This window comes from Nymphalis io, chromosome 8 (genome assembly GCF_905147045.1).
Source record: "Nymphalis io chromosome 8, ilAglIoxx1.1, whole genome shotgun sequence".
Lineage (NCBI taxonomy): Eukaryota > Metazoa > Arthropoda > Insecta > Lepidoptera > Nymphalidae > Nymphalis > Nymphalis io.
This window is the reverse complement of record NC_065895.1, coordinates 730,527-743,894: the sequence shown is the minus strand read 5'-3', so window position 1 is coordinate 743,894 and position 13,368 is coordinate 730,527. Positions and strand designations below refer to the sequence as shown.

Sequence of the window (13,368 nt, the reverse complement as noted above, 5' to 3'; positions counted from 1 at the left end):
AAATTTTTAAAATACTTGTATTAACATAATTTATATAAAAATAAATTTTCTTAATTTTTAATTTATAAATATTGAACGCAGAATTGCATTAATATTCTACACGATAGTTTTAAAGGTTATGTATTTATGATTCAGACATATGAAGCCGATGACGTTATTATATACTATTTAAAGGAGATAGAGAGAGTAAATTGGTAGTATATGATGGTACATTATTTACCGTTTTCGTTAGTGCTGAGCCAGCGGTAGGATGGTCGCGGCTGCTGCTTGGAGCGCATCTCTAGCGCCTCCCGCGCGCCTCGCCCGCACACATCTGAAAGACCAAATAATAACTTATATAAAATATATCTATATAAAATAAATCTTTATATTATAAGATAGACATCGCAAACCCAATACACACTTCCTGAGGCATTTGGTTCTTTAAATAAAATAATATATTATATTTAAAAAAACAATATATCAAGCATATTATTTTGTACAAGATTACGTAGACGATAAACAAACTTGGAGTTAGTATTCGTTGATTTTCACACAGGATGTATAAATTTAATTATACATGATTATGATTGATGAAGAAGAGTAACTGCTGAGTTTCTCGCCGGTTTTTATCGGTAGAATCTACATTTAGCAGTGGCAACTTAAAATTTAATGTATCTTGTAAAATTAAGACCGAAACGTTCTTTGTAAGTTTTTTTTAATGAAATATTCTTTTTAATTTTGAGTGTACTTCAAGTTGAAGCTATTCGAGTAATTGTTTTGTCTAGAAAAAAACTTTACTTGTTGGTAGGACTTTATGCAAGCCCATCCAGAGAGGTACCACCCACTCATCAGATGTTCTACCGCACACAGCAATACTCAGTTTTGTTGGTTGATTTTGAAGGTTGATTGGTGAATTTGTGGCGCATTAGCTACGTATTAGGATGGTTCATATCTTTGACAACAATGTCAATGGTGGTGGTGACTAATAATCACGTTCATTTGCCAGTCTGCCTACGTGAACAATTAAAAAAAAACAATGCATCGAGTCCAACCATTACGTCAAATCGTTGTCACAATAAATTCTACACCAGAACATACTTAAGTAACTTTCAAGATTAAAAGTACATTAAATGCATATAATTTTAACTTAAACTGTAAAAGTATCTGAAGTCCAAACAGAATCACCCCGGATTAAAAACCCAACCGTCATTAATATGAGGCAAGACAAGGCAAGATATCGAAAGCCAATTTAAGATTCACACTAAATACGGAAACTTGAACCTTATCACGTTCGACGTAAGGGTGTCGTAGTACGAAGAGATTGTTTATATTTATAGGTAAAAATCTCGGAACTCGAGCGATATGTCACTGAATTTATGAGCGGCGAGCGACATGTGACGTGTCCTGAATAGGGTGACCAGTATAACAGGACGAATGCCAGGACAAGTTTTATTAGTTTTATAAATAAAATTTATTTTTGCGAACAACATTGGTTTAAGTGCTAGTATTTTTATAACATAAATATATTAATTGATTGTTATGAGAAAATCCCGGGACGGTATTGATTATTTCTACCGCATGGAACCCCTAATCCCGGTGATTCGTATTCGAAATAAATTCGATATCAAACGCACAATGTCGTAACACGATACGTTGACGATGCAACGATACGTAGCGATTTATGACGAGCTCTTAAAAAGTTTTGTTTACAGCATTTGATTAATGCTTCATGAGACTTGGGTATATACGATGTCAAATAATATAGAATAACAAGTGGGCCTTTTATAATTACATAGCCATTCCATTTTTATTAGAAACATTTCGATTCTACAAAAATAAGCTTTCTACTCACTATGAAATTATTCCACCACGCTACTCCAATTTGGGTTGGCGGATACATGTGGCAAAATTTACCCTGACTCTGCAGGGTTGCCCCAACGATAACGGGAGAATTATCAATATATTCTAAGCGCATGAAAGCTCAGTGGTGCTTGTCTAGATTTGCACCTTCGATTGAGATAGGAGTTCCACCCATTTGAACTTTTCACCCTTTTGACTCTTTTTTCTTTAAGCACCGTAAGCCAGAATCTAATAAGAAATATTTAGGCTAGTATATCAATTGATCTGTTGTAGAGCACCAAAACTTTGAGCACTCTTTACCAGGAGCTGATGCCCAGCGATAGGAATGTAACTCGAATCTGATTCATTTCACAGCTGGTTTCCAATAAAACTTGCATTTAACGACTAAATAAAGACGAAATATGATCAGAATAATTCAGAGGTCATAAAAATATTTATTACTTAAAATGCGATACAATTTATTTATAATAAATCAAGCAACGAAATTCGAAAGTAACATAATTTAATTAGGCCGGTATTAAATTACAATATCTGAGTCCTTAAAGTGTCCACATAACGTATCAGTTCAAATAATTTAATCCGCGTTACAAATTACCTTTTTTAGCATTTTTAATTGCGATTAAAAAACATGTTGCAAGACTTGTTTAACAAACATATGATATAAACTTAAAACGAATACGTGTCAACATGGGTAATCAATAAAACCCATGCAAATTGAAATTGATTCCCACGAGGAGTGAAGAAAATTTCATAAGGAAATCTACATGTTTTAGAAGAGATGCAAAATAGCAATAATTTATTTAAGTACGCTCTTACAAAGGACATTTGAATCAAAGATTAAATTCAATGTAGAGCAGTCGGAATTATAGATTCTAATGAAGATTGTAGAATTCACAAGTTATTATTTCACACTAATAAGTACATTAATTATATATAATTAAATGTATATATCCTATATATCATTTAAGACAGTTCAGTAGAACACAAGCAAATGATTTATTTTACGTTACTCAAACATTCGGAGGGGTACGATACTATCGCCACGCTTGGCAGACGGGTCGGCGAAATTATTAAAGTCATCGCTAGTTATTCCAGTAAAATAAAATTAAAAATAGAATGAATTAAAAAACATACATATGTACATATATATGTATATATTTGCATAAATCTTTGTATTGTGTTTCTTTTTGCATTTAGATTCTAATTTTAAAATATATTTTTATCTGTTATTAATATCAAATTTATTAATAATGAATAATTTTAAATTAATATTATAAATGATTATAATTTTTAATATAATTAATAAATTTATAAAAAAATTACTAACAAGTAATTAGTTATCAGTAACGATTACATATGAGTGAGTTGCGCCATTAATACTCACACTTTCTTCAGCGTTTTTTTTTTATTACGCATTTTTATTACATTAATATTTTCATTTCATAATTAATAACAATGTTACAATTATTTATTACGTATTATTAATTTTCATAATGTTGCTGTATTTTACATTTTTATCGCTTATACGAAACCCGACACATGTTTTTACTAATAACAATTAATTTAAAGTTGTATTGACTATTCGATAAAGAATGAAACGTCATAACAAATTATTTAATTAGGTTTCAACGCTTTTAATTTAATTAATAGTCAAACAGAGTCAAAGAAACTTCGAAGGTATCTTGAAGAATACCTTTAAAGTTCACATACATTACACGTTTAATATGCTTCGCAATATAATACCTGATTAATGCAATTTACAATTATAGTATGCAACAAGTTTTTAATTTAATTTATATATTTAACAATATAATCTTAAATTATCGCAGTTATAATAATTATCGACTTGTTAGGGTGTCCGTGTTTGCAACTCTTTAGAAAGTCGTCAACATTTTTTTAAACTTAAGTTAGTACATGGAGAAACTATTTATCACGAACACGTGTTGACAACGCTAAGTTTTTGAGAAGCAGCTGTACAATTAGCTTTATTTAAAGAATCAAACAGGCTATTAGGCCATATTTAATTCGAAAAGCGGAATATTTATACTAAGTATATAATTTAGCCGGTTGGCGTGGTTGGTAGAACACTTGCCTTTCACGCCGAAGGTTGTGGGTTCGATTCCCACCCAGGACAGACATTTGTGTGCATGAACATGTCTGTTTGTCCTTAATCTGGGTGTAATTATCTATATAAGTATGTATTTACAAAAGAAAAGTAGTATATATAGTATATCAGTTGTCTGGTTTCCATAGCACAAGCTTTGTACAAGCTTAATTTGGGATCAGATGGCCATGTGTGAAAAATGTCCTAGGATATTATTATTATTATAATCTCCTAGCAACTTACGAAAATGTGACAAACTCAAAAACTCCAACGAAGCTACCAGTGGAAGCTGACCCTATGAATTTCACCTCTCATCGTTTGTTAATAACAACGAGCTTATTCCTCCACACTGTCAAGGAGGATTGGTGGATGACACGTGTGTTAAAATAAAATCTGATGCATGAAAGATTCGTCACGATATTTTCCTCCAAGGACACGAGAAGTATACATAAATTAGGTGTTCTACCCACTGTAGCAGTTTTAAAACAATATTCAAGAATTTTTTTATTGTTTATCTTGTTTAAATAAACTGGGTACATTTTATTATGGAATATTATGGAATAAATCTGAGAAAAGTTTTCATAATCAGATATTACGTTTAACCGATTATATTTAATACAAAGTTACCGATCGCGATTGAAGCTCATCAGAGCAGGTGCCGTTTAGGGGCGCCATATCGACTGTCAAAAACTTGTAAAATATCGCTTTGGCCGAGTACAGTGTACCACATGGAGCAGCCATTTATAGTTCTTGTTACGTAGATCATAAAGGTCAGATCGGTTGTTGCGTTTCCGTGTGGGGCGTTGTTAAGAGCCGCGGGCGTCGCGTCCCTCGCAAAGATATCTTTAAGATTTATACGGTCGTCTACAATGGCGAACGTTTTAATTCTTTTCATATGCGACAGATTTATGCACAGACAGATGCAGGCCCGGCAGATAGCGTTTGACACCCTGCAATGCGAGTCGATTCTGATGGCGTGTCTCTTAAGTTACATTTCGATTCGTGTATACATCTAAATGTTGGTTCTTGGTGCTTTATAGAAGCCATGTGTATATTTTTTCTCGTTGACAATTGTCTGGTTTTTTGTATTGATAACATTTGAAATATTTTAATTTATATTATTGAAATAGATACCTAAAAGCATTTATGAATTGTTAACATCCAATTAATTGTAAATTAACCACCAGTATGGAATACATATTATAGTTAACTCAACAGTTAAATACAATGAAATCATCACTTATCTTACTTGAAAATCATCGAATTCTACCACGAATAAACCACGCTGTTTAATCACCTACATAGCCTTTAAATGTTTCGTAACTTGTATTTTAAATTTATTGATGGGCCTAATTAAAAATAACTGAGCATCTTAATAATAAAAGGAATGTATTTCATTATCAATTGTCTTTAAGTTAAATTTTAAATTAAACGGATATCTTGTAAGTCGTTATCGCGTGGTCTCGTCGCGTTTGACCAAGACGAGCTGCATTCTCAATAAATCACCAATATAATCCCACAGTTCACTCATATCATCAAAGCGATTCTAATTTCGAATACTCCATAAATAACAATGTCCGACCAGCTTTGTGGCTGACAAGAAAGTCCAAAAAGAGCGTCAAGCCAGAATTTTTCATAAGCAACAATACGAACGTTGCACAACCAAAGCCGGGCCCATTGATAATGTCGCTTTGTCGTCTTTTGTCACATTTTCGGGAATTCGGTCGACTTGTATTGTTTTTATTGTGCCCACACAACTATTGTCGTTTGTGCAATATCTTGCGGAATATGCTTCCAACAGAGACGGGAATGATTTTTGTAATAGTTCACTTCATTTGTTTTGTAGAATAATAGATTTGAATATGAACCATTTGTTTTGTTAGTTAAATTATTACAATTATATTTTTATCGACGAAAATAGTTTTTGTAATGTATTATTAAATATTTAAATAAAAATAATATTACTTATCAACACGCATAGTCAAATTCATAACCATTTATAGCGGACACGATTTCGATGTAGTTTTATAGCATCTATTGAGATTTATTCGAGTAATGTAATTTGTCTGACTTCTACTTATATTAATTCGCTTGTTTAATTAGTTTTCCGTTCCAAAAATACTTTATTTTATATAATACAATATATTATAATGTATATTACTGGCATATCAATAGATATTTATTCTAAAACAAGTAACGAGAAGCATTACGTTAATCAGTCCGCTTAAAATAACTCAATTTTATATTTCAATAAATAAATTGAAATTGAAACGAATTAATTATTTATATTTATTTTATCACAAACTTAAATTAAATCCCGACGAATCAACATCGCGTCAAAGTCGAAAAGTAAATCCACCATTTGCCGCGCGAACGCCTCCGTGACGTCACCGGCGCCATTTTGAATATACATATTTTGACAGCGACTGCTTTGACAGACGACATTTAATTACCGACCCCTCATTACCTGAATATTGACGGATATTGATATCTTATCATTTATAGACGACGATACGACGACGCTACGATATATTGACCATAAATATAAAGAAGATTTGTTTTGTTTTTAGTTTTAAGATGGATACAGGCTATAGATACATATGTAATTTTGTGTTATCGTAGTTATCGAGGAAATTGTAGCTTCTCGGGCAAAAATGAAACCTAAACATAAGTAGAAAAACGATGTTATGTATATATAACATTCAATTCGGTCGCTATTAAAATCTTTTAATTATTTTTTGACTATTCTTCTTAACTGATTTAAAACATAATAAAATGTTAATCCTTAAAAGTATTTTACAGTTGATTACACAAATTAGGTAGAATCCCTACGAAACAATTCGAAAATTAAAAAAAAAAACATTACATTCAAAAAGAAAAATAAAAATCTTATTAACTTACTATAAATAGCAAGAACTTACATAGATGTTGAAGAACGATAACGTACATACGACAAAAAAAATCGTATCACTTAAATAAACTCGTATAAGCTTTCGTTCGAAAATTGCAGTTAATTTGATGCCGAATTTTTAATAATATGGCCTTAATTAAAATATCCGTAACACCGGTGATTAATATGAGCCGTCGTTGTGTCACTGATTAAAAACACGTCAAAGCAATACTGTTTGGAAGATTTCATTTTTACAGCCCGACACTCGTTTATGTACAAACAATCTTTACCTAAATGTCGTTACTTTTTATATAAAATACTTTGGTCATTATCAATTTGTATGTATATACCAAGCTCTCATCGCACATCTTAAGCTTTATATAGTATGTGTATATAAATATTACTTAATTGTTTTATATATTGTTTAGATTGTGTTTAGTTAAACAATATCTATAAGTAAGGCCGACTTGACATTTGGAGGGCCCATCGTTTACTAATGTAGAGTCGTGCAAAGAAATCATTTAACGAAACATTTTTGAGTTTTGAGGGAGGCGTTGCTACTTCTCAATCTGTGGTGGGGTTTTCTTTAAATCGAAATATTCAAAAGGTATTGTTAACATACCAATAAATTTTTTTTGCGCATCCATCTGGGTCTTTTTGCCTGCACTTTGGGCTCTGCAGTCGCTAGACCAACGAGACAATAAAAAAATAGTTCGTATGGATCACTTGATTATTTTAAAATTTATTAGACAGTTGAACAAACGGACCCCCTAATGATAAGTGGTCTCCGCCGCCCGTAGACATTGGGACTTTACAAAATAATATCTATTTCTTGCACGATCAATGTGCCGTGAACTATTCCTAATCAAATATTATTTTCATTACCTATCTTAGTTCTAATTACCCGGGCTCTGTCACCATTTAAGCCATAATACAGAAAAACGAAAGTACTATTGTTTGGCGGTGGAATAGCTGATAACTTTTATATACAAGCAGACAAAAGTGAACAAGGACAAAAAAAAGTTTTTATTTATTGAAATAACTTTAATGTAAATTTATCTGGTTGAACCAATATGCGAGACACTTAGAAGAATATAACATGTATATTAACAAAACTGTATATAATATATATGTATGGTTATTGCTGTCAGTCATCGGTTGAACGGTACAAAAGTTGATATGCTGCCGCCATCTAGCGGCAAGTTACAATAAAGTGAATGGTATATATGGTGACTTAAAACATAGACTACCTAATATTTACCCCCTTACCTTAACACGCAGGCATAGCCGCTGGCAGAAGCTAGTTTAAAATAACAACAATTACTTTGATGCGTCAGATATTTATCTTCATTGATATACCTATAAATATAAAAGTTTTTTGGCATGAAATTACATGAACCTATCCTTTGATCACAATCAAGAAACAATTAATGTCACGCGAGTCAATTCAAATCTAAACTAGTAACCAAATAATTTCATCCTCATATCCTAATACTCATCTGTCAAGTGGTTACCCGGCTATTTTAAATTGCGCCCTGATCACCTGTCACCAACACCTATGTTAATGGCACTATTCATTAGATCGCATAATACCCAGTGCCCATCTGTTAAATCGGTGACGTGACGGGACGTTCGGACTATTTTATTCAAGGTTTGTTAATTAATTTCGTATTGCAAAATTACTATTAGATAGGTTAGTACGTTAATATAGAATTACTTATATTAATACATCATCTATATACATATGTATGTATGATAAGAGCCGGAATGATCCAGTGGATATAATGTTTGGTCGCGAGTTAAAATCCAAGGAAGTATCACTGACGTTATCGTGTGCTTAATAATTTAATCAGTGTTGATAATTAACTTTCATATGATGATGTTGATCTGATCGACATCGTCCACGGCGATCATTCGATCATTCAATCAGTCAACGGACCAGCGAACTACGCAGACATTATAACGAGCATGTGCATACACTACAGGTATACTCTCTACACCCTGACTTACATAATCCGAAGATACGGCGATCCGATAAATGCTTTTCGAGGCACGGGAATGAACAGACTTTCCATATCCGAGCTGCTACTGAGATTTTTACGAAAAATCAAAAAAACTTTTTTATCATTTGACTAAGAAATTCAAGATCTACATCCGTATAGGCTGACCAAGATATTAATAAAAATACCATCTTCACGCCTATTAATATTAAGCCTTGACAACAGTACACTTAAGTATTATATATATAATTTATATTTATAAATTTCCCAGCGAAAACGCAATAACGGATTAGCGAAATAAAAGCGTGGTATCAACAACTTTCAACTCACAACTAGTCCGACCAGGCATTACCTACGCACTTATAAAACAAACTTAAGCACAGACACTGAAGAAAAAACACCCTTAATCCCTCAACATAGAGTCGTTAACAACGCAAGAAAATAATTTCATTTGCATATGAAAATATAGCGTCTCAGGCGCATTACAAAATGAGGTAGAATTATGATGGATGCTGATGCCTCGTTTCTCGCTTAATAAGACGAGATTTTACATTGCGGTCGGCTAATTGAATTTATACTCTACTGTTGTACAAAAAGAGTCGTATGTTCATGTATTTTCGTATGGGGTATCAATCGTAAACGTCAGTCGACTCGGGCGCAAGTGTTGTGAGCGTAATGAATGCGACAGATCTCTCGGTGTACGGTTACGGGTTTAATTCTGTTACGTCTATAAGACAACCGCAGTTAAGATCTGCAATGAGAGATTTCTAGAATGTTATATGCACTATATATATATATATATATATATATATATATATATATATATATATATATATATATACGTATATATGTACATATCTATTTGATACGCTTTGTTAGTCATGATTAGGTACTGTTTTCAGTTTCAAAGTCGACCGTTTATAATTCTAAAAAGAACACATAAATACTCAAACATATATAATTTATAGTTTTATTAAATTGTTTAAAATAACTTAAAGATATTGTGATATTTAAACGTACGAATTTCAAATTGGAATATTATATTTTAATCCTGTAAAATATTTATGGCTAGCCCTAGTGATAAACCTGAGATAATAAATTACATTTATACCACTCATTTGATCGAAGTCATTGGATGCAAATGTGACATATCAAAGAACAATTAAACAGACACAAAAACATAGCAAAAAACTATGAAGTGTTCAAAATAAACAGGAGATACTTAAACGTCATATATATGAGTACGGACACAAAACAGGTAAAGAAAAGTTTTACTTTAATAGTCATTTCTTTTTTTTTTTGTATTGCAATATAGACTAAAAAAAGCGATTTTTTATAGAATAGGTAGGCGGACAAGCAAATAGGCTTTGGTAAGTGGTCACCACCGTCATAGACATTGGCATTATAATAAATGTTAACTGTCACTTACATCGCCAATGCGCCACCAACCTTGGGAACTAAGATGTTATGTATCTTGTGCCTGTAATTACACTAAATCATTCACCCTTCAAACCGGAACAAAACAATACCAAGTACTGCTGTTTTGCGGTAGAATATCTGTATCTGTACCAGTCTGTGTAGTGTGTGGTACCTACCTTGCACTAAGCCATACCACTAGTAAGTGCTACTTTCAAATCGTTTTATAAGTCTAAGAAAATATCGGAATTCACGCGTTGGGCTTACACTAACTACAAATAAGTCACAAGCCCACTGCTACATCTGATTCTGTACATTCTTTGACAAGCGTCGTTGACTGGACGAATCAAGTCCAATTACCAGATACGTGATACAAACCGACGGACAGACCGTTTGGCAACGTTATGAGTTAGTTATTTATGAATATCTTGGAACGCTTAGAGTTCATAGCGATAATGATACTGTTAGAATAGTCAACCTTTAAAGACATACGTAATTGTTAGACAAGACAATTTTAATATAAGTAGGGTAACCACAATGATGCAACCTAAGGACTACGAATTGAATTGACAATTGAATTTGACAGGTGTTAAAGGGTTACAATATCTTGTAACCCCAAACACAACAAATGAATTGTGAGGTTTTTGTGTGTCCCAATAATTTAATTAAGTCTTTAGGTACGATCGACCTCAATATAAATAATATAGATAAAACTTTATAGTTTATAACAGTTTTTGATAATTAATAAATTAATGAATTATACAAAAATATTAGTTAGAGAATCTAAAATTACATGCAAAAGCTTAATATCGATATCTTATAGACAAATGATCAGATTCATATTACAGGAAAGCTTAGTTAAGCCGGTCTAAAATATAATTACGATCGAGATTACATATACATGTATATTAATCCTAATATTATAAATACAAAAGTGAGTTTGTTTATTTCTTACTCTTTCACGTCAATACGACATCTATAATTTGCATATACAGTCAGATATAAAGAAAAGGACACAGGATACCAAACCCCTGCCCCCCTCACACGCGGACAAAGCCCTGATTTTTAATACAGTCACGATCTCTTATGCTTGAACATGTAATTTATAGTAATAACCAAATAAAACTATAAATATATACAAGTCCCTTGAAGTCGATTAAAAACGACATCTTAAAGGAGTCAAAAATCCCATCAATATGACGATGACGAACAGACGGCTTCATTACACATGAATCAGCCCTTATTGATATTGCTCGGCGTGACAGACATGAATCTCAATTGTGGTTCGGTCGATGAACCTAGGACTGAACGCTTCAGTCTTGATATATGTGACTAATTAACTCATACGCTATATCTAAAGAACTGTTCCGCGTCATAGTCCGAGAGACGGTGGATATTCAGAAGGTTCGTACTTCTTCGCCTTTTAATTTTTCTTTACTAGATTAACTCCAGTTTTCCATAAACTACTTTAGTAGAATGTGCACACAAACTTATATTACTGTTAGGTACGATTTAACATTTTTGTCTTTTTTGCCAAAAATGACTATCGAAAATTACTAAGTTATCACTGGATACGTTCATATTCTTTATTATTGTTAGTGATGTACAAAAATTAGTCTTGAGACAAATCTTAAGATATTATCGATATAAACAAGAATTAGTGCACAAGGCCGTAACAGTCCCACTATTGGGCACAGACATCAATTCATAAAGAAAGTAAATAGCTTAATCCACAACGTTGCTCCCTTGCGAGTTGATGGATTTACAATACATGTAATGGCTGAATTACTTCCGAGATAGAGAGGTGTTCTCACGATTTATGCTTAAGCATCGAGTTTGAGATTTATTATAAAAAATAGAACATTATAATTCAACGGCTACTGTTCAGATTTGAATCCGCAATCATCTCGGCTCTCGGATTCGTCTTGATGAAAAACAAATTCCCAATATCGAAAATAGAATTCGCAAACACCGGTTCAAATATAAAACAATAGCTCTAAACACAGTCAATAATCAATAAAAACAGAATAACAACGAAGTAAATATTTTAGTAAATTATCGAAATGGCGTAAGGTCGAATTTATGAAATCTAATATTAATTCGAGACAGGCACGAAACCGACTCGACACGACCCGGCATCGGGTCGCATTAAAGAATTATTATCCTAACATAATAAACATCGAGTGATTTTATCGGGCATAATATATGGTAATGCGAAAAACGCCGCGGTTCAATCATAACTTTGCCGCTAATGTCAGACCTCTGACAGCACCAGCTGATTGGCCGACGTAGACGCCAAGCACTAAATTATACGACAGTAAAGTTTTTATAGCCACAGATAAATGTACAACTCGTCTCTTTAATCGTAACCCATCTCGATTCAATCGCATTTATTCCGCCATATTATAGTTTCATACGATTCGATTTCGACGTGAATGCCACATTAATCGAACAAAGTCTATTGTTAATCGATTAAATACGACACGACTCCTGAATCTACTCGCGTTTCAATTCGCGAAATTATACACTTCACGGTATATTAACTTTTAAAGTTAAATATTTTAATTAAATAGCCGCCATTACTCGACGATATAAAATTTTATCGGTTTATTGACATGGTTTGTTTTAATTCATATCAATTTCAAAGCGAATGACGGCTCGCGGTGCGCAGGCGACGAATGGAAGGAGCTATAAAAAGTTAATAAAATCAAGAACAGTAAAATTGGATGTTTATTAAAGGTGTCGCTCCGCTAATGCATCTGTAAACAGGGTATCGACTGCGAGACGATTATTTCAAATTACATAGACTATACAGACGAGTATTATAACACGACAACGAGCGAGTTAATGAGCAACATTAAATTAATAAACCGCCAAATGAAATGAATATCATAATATTGATGTATTTGTAACTTCCGACACTAATCTTAAAGAAAGCCACGATGTGTAATAAAATTTCTGACGTCTGAACGTACACAGAAATTAATGAACATTCTCGCCTTCGCTCGTACCATATGGGCGCGAATCGATATAAATCCAACGAAGCACAAAAGGTGACAAAAAATACGCGATCCGAACAATATGTAAAACGAAAATAAAAAAAACAGTCGCAAGAA

General features: G+C 32.7%; 1 protein-coding gene across 1 annotated transcript in view; it reads right to left on the bottom strand.

The window, feature by feature from the left end:
• LOC126770164 (protein tiptop-like) overlaps positions 1 to 13,368 on the bottom strand; it is a 252,227-nt gene that overhangs the window by 194,648 nt on the left and 44,211 nt on the right. Inside the window, exon 2 of the mRNA XM_050489378.1 lies at positions 221 to 313. Coding sequence (XP_050345335.1) covers positions 221 to 278 — 58 coding nt within the window. The 5' untranslated portion in view covers positions 279 to 313. The remainder of the gene's footprint in view (positions 1 to 220; positions 314 to 13,368) is intronic.